At 42.2% G+C, this 14,708-nt stretch overlaps 1 protein-coding gene across 1 annotated transcript in view; it reads left to right on the top strand.

The window, feature by feature from the left end:
- The window catches only part of exoc4 (exocyst complex component 4), a 263,398-nt gene that overhangs the window by 153,866 nt on the left and 94,824 nt on the right, over window positions 1-14,708 (top strand). The window contains exon 11 of the mRNA XM_017711300.2: window positions 13,928-14,141. Coding sequence (XP_017566789.1) covers window positions 13,928-14,141 — 214 coding nt within the window. The remainder of the gene's footprint in view (window positions 1-13,927; window positions 14,142-14,708) is intronic.

Raw genomic sequence — 14,708 nt, forward strand, 5'->3', positions numbered from 1 at the left:
GTGTACATTAGAAGTATCGGTGGTATGTCTACTGATCTGCTGTAATCTAAATATGTGGTACGTACGTAGTACAAATACATACATTCACAACTATTCACAATTACTTGAAGTCATTTTCACAATATGTATTATGATACTATATACTAGATGTTGGAGGGGGACTGTGGGAATTGGACGAGCGGGCCTGGATCACAATCCCCCCTCTAATTCATCCCAAAGGTGTTGGATGGGGTTGAGGTCAGGACTCTGTGCAGGCCAGTCAAGTTCTTTTACACCAGACTCACCCAGCCAGACGCAGTCGGTTTACATTTAAATTTGATTGTTGTATTAAAGTGGAGCAGATATGCAGTTTTTACAGAGATTTCAGACAGTCACACTCTCAGGTCTCAGGCAGGGTCTCTCTCTCTCTCTCTCTCTCTCTCTCTCTCTCTCTCTCTCTCTCTCTACCGCAAGCACTCACACGTCATTATTTGCAAAGCTTGCGAAAATATTAAACACAGTTGATTTTGTCGCAGCATCAAGACGCGAAAAAGACTTAAGACCTCCGTCTTGACCACCTAACACTGACCAGTCGAGATGACACGAGCGTGACGCGGCTCTAACAAGACTCTCGTGTTTTGGATATTTGTCTGCGACAGTGAAATCGCTTGAGACGTCGTTTGGTGTAAGGTCAGCATAAGGTCAATTTTACCCCTTTTACATAATGTTACGTTTCTCTGTAACGCAGTGATTTGAAACTACGTACACATAAAATGTAGAACGCAGTAGCGAATCAACAGGGTCGATGTACGTTAGCATGCGAAATATAAGCAGTGCACGTGCCTGCGCATTTGTTTATCCACATTGGGGTTATGATCATCGCTCTCTGGGCTTCCCTTCTGCCCCGTATGTCAGGCTCATTATCCACTGGACAAATGAAGATTGCTTCTTGATGAACAATTATGCCTGCCATTTGGTCCCGATCACGGCACGGTAATTCTATTTCTGCAGGAGGTTTGCAAAGGAACTCGCCTCTAATTACGTGCCATAATCCCCTTATTAACTCTGAGTTATGCCCGGGTCTCGGCTCATCCTGCTCAACCACCGTCCAGACCCTGCGAGGGTGAGTAGCGGGATAGCCACAGGTCACAGAGATGGAAGATTTGCCTTTGTACTAGGTTTCCAGGACCTGCTTTCACCACCAACAGAGCATCCTGATCATAACATTGTGAGATCAGTGGCGCAGCTGATCACAGATCAGCATCAAAGGGCAGCTTAATCAAGTGCAGGTTAAGAAGACAGTTGTCTTCTGTCTGGCTTTTGAGGGAATTAGACCTCCTTTTTAATGCACTAAGTAGATTTGCCTGCTTCTTAATGAGGATTTTACAGACAGGGATGGCCCACGCTGCGCAGTTGCAGGGGTGTTGCTGTGTTGCCGTGGTGTCACTGTGGAGACGGGGCTCAGGGTCCAGCTGTGCTTTCTGTTCTCTCTTGTCTCAATGCAAAACTGAGTTTTCTTAATCTTAAACACACCAAGTGTGTTGTAGGGCTATAAAATACGAGAATATGTATATACACGGATCAGGCATATCATTATGACCATTATGTCCTTGTTTCTGTGCTTATTGTCCATTTTATCAGTTCCACTTCTTTAACGTCAGTTAAAAAGACAAATAATTCCCCTTTTTAGAAGTTTTCCAAGCACCTAGACGGAATACATGTGTGTGAATGAGAGGGAGGCAGGTGGAAAGGTGAAGATGCAAGGAGTAGAGGTCGTAAAGGTGGATGACTTCAGATATCTTGGGTCAACCATCCAGAGCAATGGACAGTGTAGAAAAGAGGTGAAGAAGAGGGTGCAGGCAGGATGGAGTGGGTGGAGATGGGTGTCAGGGCTGATGTGTGACAGAAGGATAGCAGCAAGAGTGAAAGGGAAGGTCTACAAGACAGTAGTGCGTCCTGCTATGATGTTTGGTTTGGAGACTGTGGCTCTGTCTAAAAGACAGGAGGCTGAGCTGGAGGTGGCGGAGATGAAGATGCTGAGATTTTCGTTGGGAGTGACAAGGATGGACAAGATTAGAGATGAGCAGATCAGAGGGACAGTGAAGGTGGAGCAGTTTGGAGATAAAGCCAGAGAGGCCAGGTTGAGATGGTTTGGACATGTGTTGAGGAGGAATAGTGGATAAATTGGGCAAAGAATGTTGGAGATGGAGCTGCCGGGCAGAAGGAGAAGAGGTAGACCTCAGAGAAGGTTTATGGATGTAGTGAAGGTGGACATGGAGATGGTTGGAGTGAAAGTAGAGGAGGCAGTGGATAGGGCAAGATGGAGGCAGATGATCCGCTGTGGCGACCCCTAAAGGGAGCAGCCGAAAGAAGAAGAAGTTTTCCTAGCACCTGTTCTTCATGCTTAATTATTTACATGCAACCCTACACGCTTAATGGGCTTCATGGGCTCTTTAATACAAAAAAAAGGTTCCATTTAGAACCATAAACACTCAAAGATCCCTTTACATGCTGAAAAGGTTCTTCTTATTAATGGGGAATGTGCTGTAGATGGTTTTATATAGAACCTTTTTGAGAAGGGTTCTATATAGCACCAAAAGGGTTCTTCTACTGTTACAAGCTTGACATCGAAACAAGAGAAGAACTGTTTTTGGTGCTCTATAGGCCCTTAACAAAATGGTTCTATACAGGATCATGAGCACTCAAAGAACCCTTTGCAGGTTCTTTGCATGGTGAAAGCGTTCTTCAGATTGATGGCGCATGCACACTAGATGGTTCTATATAGAACCCTTTTGAAAGAAGTTCTACATAGCACTAAAAATGGTTACAAACAGTAGAAGATGTGTTGGGGGTTATGGAGAACCCTTTCAAAATTGAGATTCTTCAGAATTGTTTCTGTATAGAACCATGATCTCTTTAAGAACCCATAAATGGTTCTTTACATGGTGAAAAGTTCTAAAGATTGATTGAAAATGTACTATTTTTTTTTATAGAACCTTTTTGAGAAGGGTTCAGTAAAGCACCAAAAAAGGGTTCTACTATTGCTGCAAGCTTGGCATTAAAACAATAGAAGAACCCTTTTTGGTGCTATTTATTGAACCGTCTACAGCACCTTCTCCATCAGTCTAAAGAACACGTTCACAATGTCTATCATGCAGAGGGTAATTTGAGTGTTCTTGGTTCTATAGAACTTTTTTATTGTCTAAAGAACCCTTGAAGAACCGTCGTTTTTAAGAGTGTGGTAGGTCTTTTTTTTTGCTTGGCATACTTGAGACGGGAGCTGACTTGCTAAAGACTGATTTTTCCTTTTTTTGATGAAATCAATGCATAATTTAATTGCTGATCTACTCAGTTCTGTGTTCCATGTCAGAAGTCAAGCAAGTACCTGTAACAGTGAGTCGTGTCTCATGCATTCAGCCCGAAATTCCTCTCCAGATTCCTGTGTGTTCAGTCTCACTGTCATGTAAGTTTCAGATGTGGCAGTACAGGTATTCTCAGCAGGGTCTCTCTCTCTCTCTCTCTCCCTCTCTCTCTCTCTCCCTCTCTCCCTCCCTCTCCTTGTGTCTCCTCTTTCTTATCTGAGACAGAACTCAAGCTAAACCTTCAAACACCTGTCAGCATGTGTGAGACTGGGCTCTGAAACGCGCACATATACACACTCGCAGTTGCCCACTGCCACTGACATACACCTACATCACGCCACAGTGCGGTAATGAGAGGTGTCCTATCTCAGCAGAGCTTTCCGCACTCACCGAATGCACCGGCGAGGCACGTTGAGGGCGAGCGCTGCGGTACGTCTCACTTTGATACGTTTAAGCCAGACCTTGAAAGTCACCTTGTAGGTGTATTTTTGGAAATGATCAACTTGAGTCCCGAAGTGGACCTTGATATATAAATCAGGGCTGCAGTAAATGATTATCAAGTAAATTTCATTGAACTCTTGCTGTTATTCAAGTAATGGAACCTTTCGTTTCCTCTCACCTCTGTGGACTTTCCTGATATTACAAAAGCTTTCTGACTTACAGCTAATACACTTTCCTCTTCATAATATCCAGATCACTATGGCCTTCCGTGCTGTTTCCATGCTACGTGCATAAACTGTGGACTGAACATGTAAGAATTACCAAATGTAGTCTTTGAATTGTACATATGCTTTGTGTTTGTGTCAAGGAACAGATTAATGGAACGAACACTCGGCCTTTTATGATATTATAACTGCAGCGTTGCTTTCAACTCCATGCGCTTCTCCTCTGTGACACCACTGCCATATGTTTCTGGCTGGTTTCTCCTTTCATGGTTCAGTGAACCCACAGAAGTCATATCGCCCCCTATAGTTCTTGTGGTGCACTACACTGTTGGATTGACTGTGTGTATCATATGAACATTATAGAACGATTTTTATATATATGACATGTTGGGTCAGTTGATCTTCGTAATAGGCTTTGTGAATTTATCATTGCAGGTATGATGACGTTTTAGCAAAGGGGCATTTGTCACGTGTGCATACGGTACACCATTCTAATTCATTCAAGCCAATAACGGAAATAGCAGCAGAGACCACCCTCCATTTATTTAATTTCCAGTCAAAACGTCTAGAGGTCTGTGCCACAGTGTCTTGCACGGGACTAATTTTCAGTGTTGTGTGCCGGAGCAGGTGGAAAACCAGCCTACCGCGTGCGGGAGTGGGCTGAAGCATGCTATATGTAGTATATAGCATATATAGTAAGTATCAATAAAGTAGAATAATCATTAAATCATATATATATAAACTATATAAAAGGATAGCAGCAAAAGATTTAAAATAAATGAAGTCACTCTAAAGAGGCTGGAAGCAGTCGAACATATAAGCAACATGGAAATTCTCATAGCTATAGCCGGGGGCAGTCGTGGGCTGGAGGTTAGGGAACCGCCCCTGTGACCGGAGGGTTGCCGGTTCAATCCCTATTGCTGACAGTCCATGACTGAGGTGTCTTTGAGCAAGACACCTAACCCCCAATTGCTCCCCGGGCGCCATGGATAGGGCTGCCCACCGCTCCGGGCAAGTGTGCTCACTGCCCCCTAGTGTGTGTGTGTATTCACTAGTGTGTATGTGGTGTTTCACTTGACGGCTGGCCACAGCTGCCAAGCAAAACTGTTCCAAAAAGTAACTGTTCTGTAGTTTAATTCCTTGTGTTTACTGGGAATAAATGGTGTTCGGTGAAGCCACTTCACAGTGAGCCTGATGACCTTGACTGCCGTGTTATTTCAGCAGAGAATAACGTATTTGTGAATCGGCTGTGTCGGATATTGGATGTCAGTTTGCTTTGATGTAACTGCACGGGTGGGACAAAATGTTTCAGTTGCGTGTGGGAGCGGGACAAATGATTCCGAATTTCTGCAGGAGCGGGATGAAATCTTGTGGAAGCGGGCGGGAGCAGGACTGAAAAAAGCAGACCCCTAAAACCAGACATGCTTTACAAGCTCTTCATTTTTCAGGAGACAACTCTGTGATTAGATAGAAGGTGATCCACTTGTAAAAAGAAGGAGCAAGTCTGGGTGAAAATAAGTGAAGAAATTCAGAAAATGTTCAGAAGCTACTGGTAAAATGGGGCTCCTCACAACCACCTGGAAAACCTGGTAGACAGCAAAACTGTCCCCATCAAATCAACAGCAATTAAAGCTTTTGTCTCTGAGAGAGAGGAGAAGATCAAGCTGCTTCAGATCTGAAAACATCCACAGGTGTTTCTGTCCATCCTTCCACTGTGAGAAGACTCAGTGTCTGTGTTGATTTCATGAGGAGCAGAAAATTCAAGCAGCTTCTAAGACGGATCTTTGCAGGTGTGGAAAAAAGATCCCAGCAGATTTCTGTGAAATATGAAAATGAGTCTCCTGGAAAGAATAGAAGCTGTAATAAAGGCCGAGTGACGTACCGGATACTGAAAATTGGATATAATATTTCGTTGTTGAGGCAGATTTTTTTTGTTAATATTTTCTGCTTTAAAAATCTTGCATTTATTGTCCATTTTGACCGGAGATAAATAAATGAAGTGTCCTCTGACTTTTGCACAGTGCTGCATATAAAAGCAAATTAGGCAATTTAGGCGCGTTTAACTCAGTTGTGCTCTGTATTGTTTGCAGATGAAAGAAATATGTACAATTTCTCTAATGGCAGTGAAATAAGCCCCAGTGGGGGTGAAATGATGTAAGTCGCCACATGCTCGTTCTCGTAGCGCGCTCTTTGGTCCTGTGTGGCTGTAATTGCTCTTGTGTGCTTTCAGGAACAGCATGTGTCCTTGTGCTATTGGAGGCGGTGCTGTGACCACATTAATCTTCAGAGTTTTTTACTATAATGATGATGATTATTTCACTGCTCGGCAGCTGACGTGACATTGTTGATGGCTTTTTTCCTTCAATTTCTGTTTGCGGTGCTTCCCCTCGCAAGCTTTTCTTTCAGCACCGCTGGTGTGGTCACACGCGTGCCGCCTCCACGCCACTCGCCCGTCCCCAGCCGGATCGAGCTGAGCGAAATTCGATTAGCCCGAGAAAGCCAACAGGCCTCTTTGGCAGCCGTCACCTCATATTTACCTCCTAATGCAAGTGATCAGAGAGATTTATGTGACTGAAATAAATACAGAGAGGGAGAGGAGGGATCACGTAGCGCTAGTGAGAGAGAGCGATGCGCAGCGGCATATGGTATGAATAATTTGGTCGAGGGCGTTTAAGCCGAAGACATGATGGATCGACGATGGAGTCATCTTTTTATTATTTGCTGCTAAATGATGATACTGTTGAAGGAGGCCTTTGAGACACTGGCTGTCTTTAGCAAATTTCCATTAGAGATAATGTTTGGCTCTGCCGCTGATATTGCAGTGAACGGGGTCGGAATTTCTGTTTTATGACTTTCCAGTTATTGTGCAATTAGTATGATCGTTAGCGTGGGTTAGTCCTCAACTGTTAGAGATACAGGGGCATCAGTTGGGGATGCAGTCTGTGTCAGTTTGCTGAGAATCAGGTTCTTTGTCTATATCGAATTAATGAATGAGTACATTCCAAGGAATTCCCAGTCAGTTCACCACAATAGACGACTGGCAATAATGTCAATATTAAGACTACATACATCTTTATGTTGTTGTAAACCTGATGGATGATGGCAGAACTGGATGAATAAACACTATGAATATATTTTTTCTGATGGACCCAGGGACCAACCAGTGTCTCAGGCCAGTTCCCACGCAATAGCTCGGTCTCCCCCCATCGCACAGTGTTACCAAGCTGAGAGCGAGGGCCACCCTGCCGACCCAGAGAGAACAAGAACTATACTCTCTTGACCTCTCAGCTACGGAAGGCCGTGGCATCGCTGTGAATCGGACTTACAGTCTAGGGTCAGTACTTACACCAGGAGTGCCAAACGCAACCAGTCAACAAGGGCCAAATTCAAAACTCTCAGCACATCCGTGGGTCAGCAGTGTTTTTCTTTCATTTTTACTTAGCCTTGTTTCCCCTTGATCCAGATGGGTCGTTGTTTATTCACAATATGGCCAAAATCATGCAGCAGCAAAATAAGCACTGATTACTTACTCAGAAATACTTCTAAATAAAAACGAGTTGTTTTCTGGAATTTTTTCTTGAACTAGACACCGGGAATCTTTTCTTTTTGTGTAAATGCTGGTCCACAGATTGTTGTTAGGGAAGGAGGCCAGAACACACACTATATTGCAGTGCATGCTGGGGACTGTAGTGCATCTCAGGGTGAAACAGGCTGATGAGAATAGAAAATTTGAATCATTCCGCGGGCCGGACAGGACTGGGAAATATGACGATATTTTATTGGAATCGCGATCATTTACATCACAATATGCTTTTCTGTGCATATCGTGGTTATGGTTAGTATGTAAACGTTAAAGAACTGTTGTGTTTCAATATAAATAGAGTTGTGTTCACTTTAGGTTTGTTGGTGTGTGTATGTATCTATCTATCTACATATGTGTGTGTGTGCGCCTATGTGTGTGTTCTCAGGAAAAATATAACATTTTCACAAACAGGATTATGCTCTGGGCTGGTGTAATTTATGAAGCATATTTTTGCTTTAAAATACCAGTTTTATTCGTGTCCCACATCTCTGATTATAGTCCTCAAATGCATAAAATTCACCGAATTACAAATTGAATTATTTTCAGCAGGTTCAAAATAATTTACAACTTTAAGATTATTAAATAAATCTTCCCATTCCTCGGTCATTAATGTCAATTATTTCTTCTAAATATGCCTTTCCCACATTTATCTCGTCACTGCGACACTAACTGAATGACCAGAAATAGTTTTCGCGGTTTTTATTTCAAAGCAAAACAAACTTACTTTCAGTTCCAACGCAAGTTACTTAAAGAGCTCCCGGGCAAAAGTGTAGGAACCCTAGTCTAGGTGTGTCTGGGTTTACAGAACAGCAAAGAAAAAGTCATCTTTTCATCTTTAATATTTTCTGCTTGTCCATTGTGTTTTAAATATGGATTAGAAACTTCATATTGATGTTAAACTCAAAACTAATACAATGTGCCTGTTTTGCTGTTATTGTTCTTACCGCTACAGTAGCTAAATGTTTCGGCAGCCAGTTGAAGTCACTCACATCTGTGTAACAATGTCTTCAGGCATTTTAACACTGTACTTTTGATGCTTCGTCCACAGCTGACTGTAGAGTCCCAGAACTCTCAGCAGCTTTGCTGTTGGTTAACTAGCTTGTTTTTTCTACTGTTTATTGAAATGTTTTATGACGTTCTCCTGTTTGGATGCGTTTTGTTATTGTTGCTAGGTTGATGATGCATCAGTTGGGCTCTCTTATGGCCGTCAGTGAGACTTCTGTGGCTCAGATCTGAAACCGTGAATGCCGACTCCAGGTCTGGTTCAGCTCCGCTCACCTACCCATAAAAAGGGCTTTGGGTTTGTGACCAGATGGTCATTTGTTCTCAATGATTGTAACACTGGTGCCTTTTTATACCATTATTGAAACATTATTATGTGCCAATTTGCACAAACCCATCTGCGCTAATGTTCCCTTTGATGAGAGTATTGAGACGGCGACTGCAGTGGTGAGCGATCATAAACTATTCATGTCACGTTTATGTGCTTGATGATGGCCCAAGTTGTGGCCGTTAAAGGGAGTGTTTGTGGTTTTAGGAAAAGCGTTACTCTTAATAGCTTTATGGACAAACCAGCAGATCCTGAGGTGTGTTAGTTTGTGTCACACACACACACACAAAGATCAGCTTCCCCCAGCCAGGTTGACTAATTGGCTGCTGCGATGCTGAGAGAGGCGATTTAAGGTATAAGGCTCTATGTACACAGTGATCAATCAGCATTCCTTGGCTGATCTATGGGCACTGTCAGCTGGTGTGGGACAGCCTGTCCCCCCCTAACTACACCTCCCCACCCCCTAATATACTCATGCCTTGTGCTCCACTAGAGGGGTCCACCAAAAATACTCTCATCTGTATTTTAATGTCAACTTGATCCTGGCGTTCTGTATTATAGATTACTTATAAATGAGGACAAATCACATTAAATAGCTTTCCTGGAGGCTGGTTCGTCAGAATGTGTACTAGTTATGTGTCTGTTCGTTGGTCGTAGTTTAGCACTGGACCAGAACTCCTGTGGTCAGTCATTTCTGTTCATTATCAGGCAGTTAAAGGTGCATCAATGATTCTGCTTTGTGGCTCTTTTAAGTGGTTCACCGTGCTGGAAGGAATTCAAGTGACTTTACAATCCACTGCCATGTCTAATTTCTCTTTGAAACTCAAAGATTTTGAAATGTCATACGGTGAGAAAGACTGTAGTTCAGTGACAGGAGGATGTCATTGTAGTGACTTATGTTGGAGCAAAGCTGTCAGTGTTTCAAATCTTGTACTTCTAGTGTGGTGCTGTCTTGCGTTGTGTTCTTTGGCACAATGTGTGTTTGCAATAGTCTGCAACAGATTTCTTCTAATGTTTACATTTACATTTACGGCATTTTGGCTGAGGCTCTTATCCAGAGCGACTTACAATTTGATCATTTTACACAGGTAGGCCAAGGTGGTGTTAGGAGTCTTGCCCAAGGACTCTTATTGGTATAGTGTAGGGTGTTTTGCCCAGGTGGGGACTGAACCCCAGTCTACAGTGTAGAAGAGGTGTTAACCACTACACTATCCCAACCACCTGTTGTTAGACAGGACAGCAGATTATCTAATGTTAGGCAGGCTGTATTCTTTCAGGGGGCCCTAAGCAAGGTTTTCCAGGGGCCTCTTCATCTCTCTAACTGATGTATAGTAAAATTAGAGGCTAACTAATAACAATGACTTTCACAAGCCACAAGGTTGGCCACTACAGCGCAAGTGCAGAGTCTGTTGTCATCCTCACTGTAACCCAAACATAGCCTGTTAACATGATTACAGTAGTGCTGCTAAAATGCATGCCTGCCTCTTCACTCTTATGTGGAAGTCCGCAGAGGCCATAATTAAGTTGAGATAAGTTATCTTGAGGTAACCAAGTTGTTATCTTGAAATAACGAGTTAATTGTCTTATCTCGAGAGAACAAAGTTATCTTGAAATATGTTGTCTTGTTATCGCGATATAACAAATATCTTGAAACAACTAATTGTTGTGTTTCAAAATAAGTTATTTTGAAATATGTTTATGTTGTCCTGCAGTGCCAAAGTTATCTTGAAATAACAAGTAAATTGTCTTATCTCGACATAAGTTATCTTGAAATAACAAGTTAATTATTTTGTCATTTCAAGATAACAAAATTGTTATCTTGAAATAATTATCGTTATCTCACGAATAAAGCTATCTTGAAATAACAAGGTAATTGTCTTGTTGTCTCGAGATAATAATGTTGTCTTGAGATAATGAGCTAATTATCTTGTTATCGCAAGATAACAAAGTTGTCAGAAAATGACCAGGATGAAAACCGAGTCACGGTTATTCAAGCACGCAGATATCTGTATTTAAAGCCTGCGCCAGAAAGTGAACATTCACCATCGTTAGCCTGCTGGTAACGTAACACTGCAAACCGCATAGACGGACTGGCAGAAACTCGCTGGGCAAACTTTTTGGGTTAAAAAACAGACAAAAGAACTCATCATTAAATAGGAGGGTGACAACAACTTAACTTACGACTGTGTTCTCTCAGTCTGGTTCTCATATTTCAAACTCATTAGTTCGGCCCAGCCTGAGGCTGATCCATCTGTATAATGTTACTTCAGTTCATACTTTAATATACACTCTTACAAAATATATAGTTCTTCATGGGTTCTTTAGTAAAGAAAATGCTCTGCAAAGAACCATGAACGCTCAAATAACAAAGTTCTTTGCATTGTGAAAGGGTTTTTCAGAATGTGCTGTAGATGGTTTGGTGTAGAACCTCTTTGAAAAGGGTTCTATGTATCAGCAAAAAAAGGTTCTTCTGTTGTTACGGTGTCTTGTAACAGTAGAAGAACCCAGAAAGCCTCAAAAGGCTTCTGTATGAAACCATCTATAGCACATTCTCCATGAACCTGAAGAACAACTTCATGATGCAAAGAACCCTTTATGCAATGCAAAGGGTTCTTTGAGTGCTCATGGTTCGAGGAACCGTCTTTTTAAAGAGCGTAGCAGAGTTGAGCCACAGTAAGATGTTATTTTGACAGTTTGGAAAAGACGTGATGTCATTTATTAACACAAAGCCACGTATTTCAGGCTTTAATGAAAAAATCAGCTTTAGGGTGTAATCACTCTTTAATCTAAGAAGAGATCTGATAAGACATAAAAAGCCCACCAGAACCAGAGTCTGAACTTTACTGCTAATGTTATGATCAGAGAGGGAGCAGCAAACAGCCTCCGAAGCCAAGTCTTGCCCACGGCCTCCTATAGTCTAGAACCAGCCCTGTCTAAATAACAGACGTGTGACGAGGCAGGATTTACAGAGTCAAGCTTCTTTCATGCTACCAGTCAGACAATTCAGTTCTACAGTGAAATTATTACACATCCACATATCATAGTGGAACCCCTGACAGCTGGAACTGAGACTGTAATGTGCGCTGGCTGCCCATAGGGAACAGTCCATCTCATACGGGACGTCCACTGTGCCCTACAAATTATTTTGTCCCTCAGCTTAGCAGCTACCTCTGTGTGCTGCCTCAAGACCTCTGAATTAGTATTTCTGTTGGGGTGTCATAAACCAATCACCGCTGCACACTCACGTCGTGACCCACAGGCAGTTTGTGTTCAGCTGTGCCAGATGCTCATATACCAGTAGGCTGTGATTGATGCTGAAATCAAGTCATGCATTACTGTTTTCTGCTTTGTGGCTCGTGGTGCTGCAGTTTTAGCAGTGCTTTCAGCCTGATTTGGATGCACTGTGTGGTTGTTATGATTCCACAGTTTCGGTTTTAGTATTTAGGCCCAGTCCCATTTCACCCCTCGCCCCTACCGCTTAGCCCTGAACCTACAGGGTGTCCCGATTTTTGTTGAGATGGAGGGGCAGGGCGAAGTGTTGGGGCCGCATGGCCCTCCAAGCAGAGCTTTTTCTTTCAGAGGCAAACAGATTGAGATGGCTGAGCAAGAGACCAAAGAAACCCACAAATATGAGAATATACTCAAAAATATAATAACCACTGTATTACCTTAGTTTAATGTCATTCTGATGTCCCCAAAAAAATTGACATAATTTAATATGTGAATATCTGAGTAGCTACATGTTGTAGGCAAATGAAATGAAATAGGCTTCATCTTGAACGAGATTTATTTATCAAAATTCCAACAAGAAAATCAGAGGGATGTAGATTTTATAACCGATTTCACAGCTTCACGAATGTTCAGTATGCGCACCGCCTGTGCCACGACACACGTCCTGCCAAACACAGGTTTCCAGAGATGCTCTTCTTACAGACTTTTTTGGGGCTTCGCACAAATGTTTCTCAAACCTGATTCACGATATCTTCCGATGCCGCTGCTCCTCCAGATCCCTCTGCGCTGCACAGACAGCCTTCCTCTTTGAATTTGTTGTGCCGTGTCCAATCTGCTTTCCAGCTGGTGCGTTTTTATAGAATTTTCTCGAAAATGCACGCTGCTCACGCCTGTTCGACTGTGTTTGATCGTATTCTAACACACAAAATGCCTTTCCACTTCTAGTGAATGCCGTTATTCAACCTGACAAACATTAAACAATAAACTTGGTTAATTTTACGCATTGTGTTCAAATTTGAGGGAGACCTGGCTGTTATTAGACTACAAAATGAGGTCAGCTTTTTGGGACACCCTGTGTTATGGATCTTTTTCTTTATAACAAGCCTTAAAAATCACTAGTTAGTATTTTGATGTCTCGGTAGCTAGCTGGCAAAATATCCTGTTCCACCTTAAATGGTGCAAGTGTTTATATTATTGCAGCACTGTTTAAGGTGGAACGGGAAAATTCAGATGAGAAGCTGGCGAATATCTCACTCCAGCTTCATATCACTGAAAAATTTGTGGTGGGTGATAATAAATAATGGCCCCCCTCTTTGAAGGCGTATGATCCCTAAATGTAACTAAAGCCCAGCAGTGAGGAGCTGAACTTCCCCCTCCTCTGCGGTCACTGCAGACGGGCAGGGGCGCCTACAGAGCAGCGCTAGTAGCTGTTAATGAAGTAATGCTCTTCTTTATTTGAGGTTTGTCCCATTTCATAGTTCATAGAGGAAGATTTCAACCACAGCAGCTTGTCACTCAGTTCCAAGGGGCAAGGAGATACCTGAAAACAAGGGGTAGGGGTAAAAATAATGGGATTGGGCCCAAGTGTAGGATCATAATAATTAATATTCAGAAGATAGAAGAAGAAAACACCATTAAAATCCTGAACACAGCTGTTAATGTACTACTTCTGTTTCTTTATCTGTGCTAGACTCAAATTCTAACGAATAAGCAGCTAAATCTGAGCAGATCATCAGGCTTTGTTCTAACACTGCTGGCCCATCTCATCTCTGCGCAGGTTTATTCAGGAGGTGGAGTTGAGCATGGGGCCGGGCAAGCAGTGCCAGCTTCACACCTTCCTCACCTACTACATCAACGACCTGTTCCTCAACCAGGTGCGCACCGAGACCAATAAGGAGATCGAGGCCGTCACTAAAGTGGCTGACCCGCTCAAGATCCTGGCCAGTGCCGACACCATGAAGAACCTGGGCGTTCAGAGACCTCTGCTGCAGGTGAATTCATTCCCTTTTCCTTCGGCTTGCTGGTTACATTGCAAAAATTGGTATCTGGTCAAGTAAAATGATCTAAAATATAATCAATGAAGCTGATATTTCTCCTGTAGAGATTGTTGTAAGCTTAATCTAACATTATTTAACATTGTTCTACACATTTATTACTTGTTTTAAGTAATTTTATTAAGTAAAATGATCTCACTGTGTCGGCAGATCATCTTGCCTTTTTTTTTATTTTTATTTTTAGAAATGTGCTTAAAACCAGGAAAAATATCTGCAAATGTAGTAAAAATTTTGCTTGAAAAATGTGCAATAAGTGCACAATCATCTCAAAATGGAAACTATTTGATATGTTAATTAGATTTGAGACCGTTTTTTGCAGTGTAAGTGTGCAGTTCAGTGTATCTTGCATCGCCTGAGTTAATTGTATTTAAAGCTCATAGTGAAATTTAACAACCCCACTGAGGATAGAGATTGAGGAGAGGGCGTTCTGGCTGTCAGGACTTTATTTATTTAGTTTCCTATCAAAACTGCTGATAAATACAAGTGATTTAATAAATTAAAGTG

This window comes from Pygocentrus nattereri, chromosome 1 (assembly GCF_015220715.1).
Source record: "Pygocentrus nattereri isolate fPygNat1 chromosome 1, fPygNat1.pri, whole genome shotgun sequence".
Lineage (NCBI taxonomy): Eukaryota > Metazoa > Chordata > Actinopteri > Characiformes > Serrasalmidae > Pygocentrus > Pygocentrus nattereri.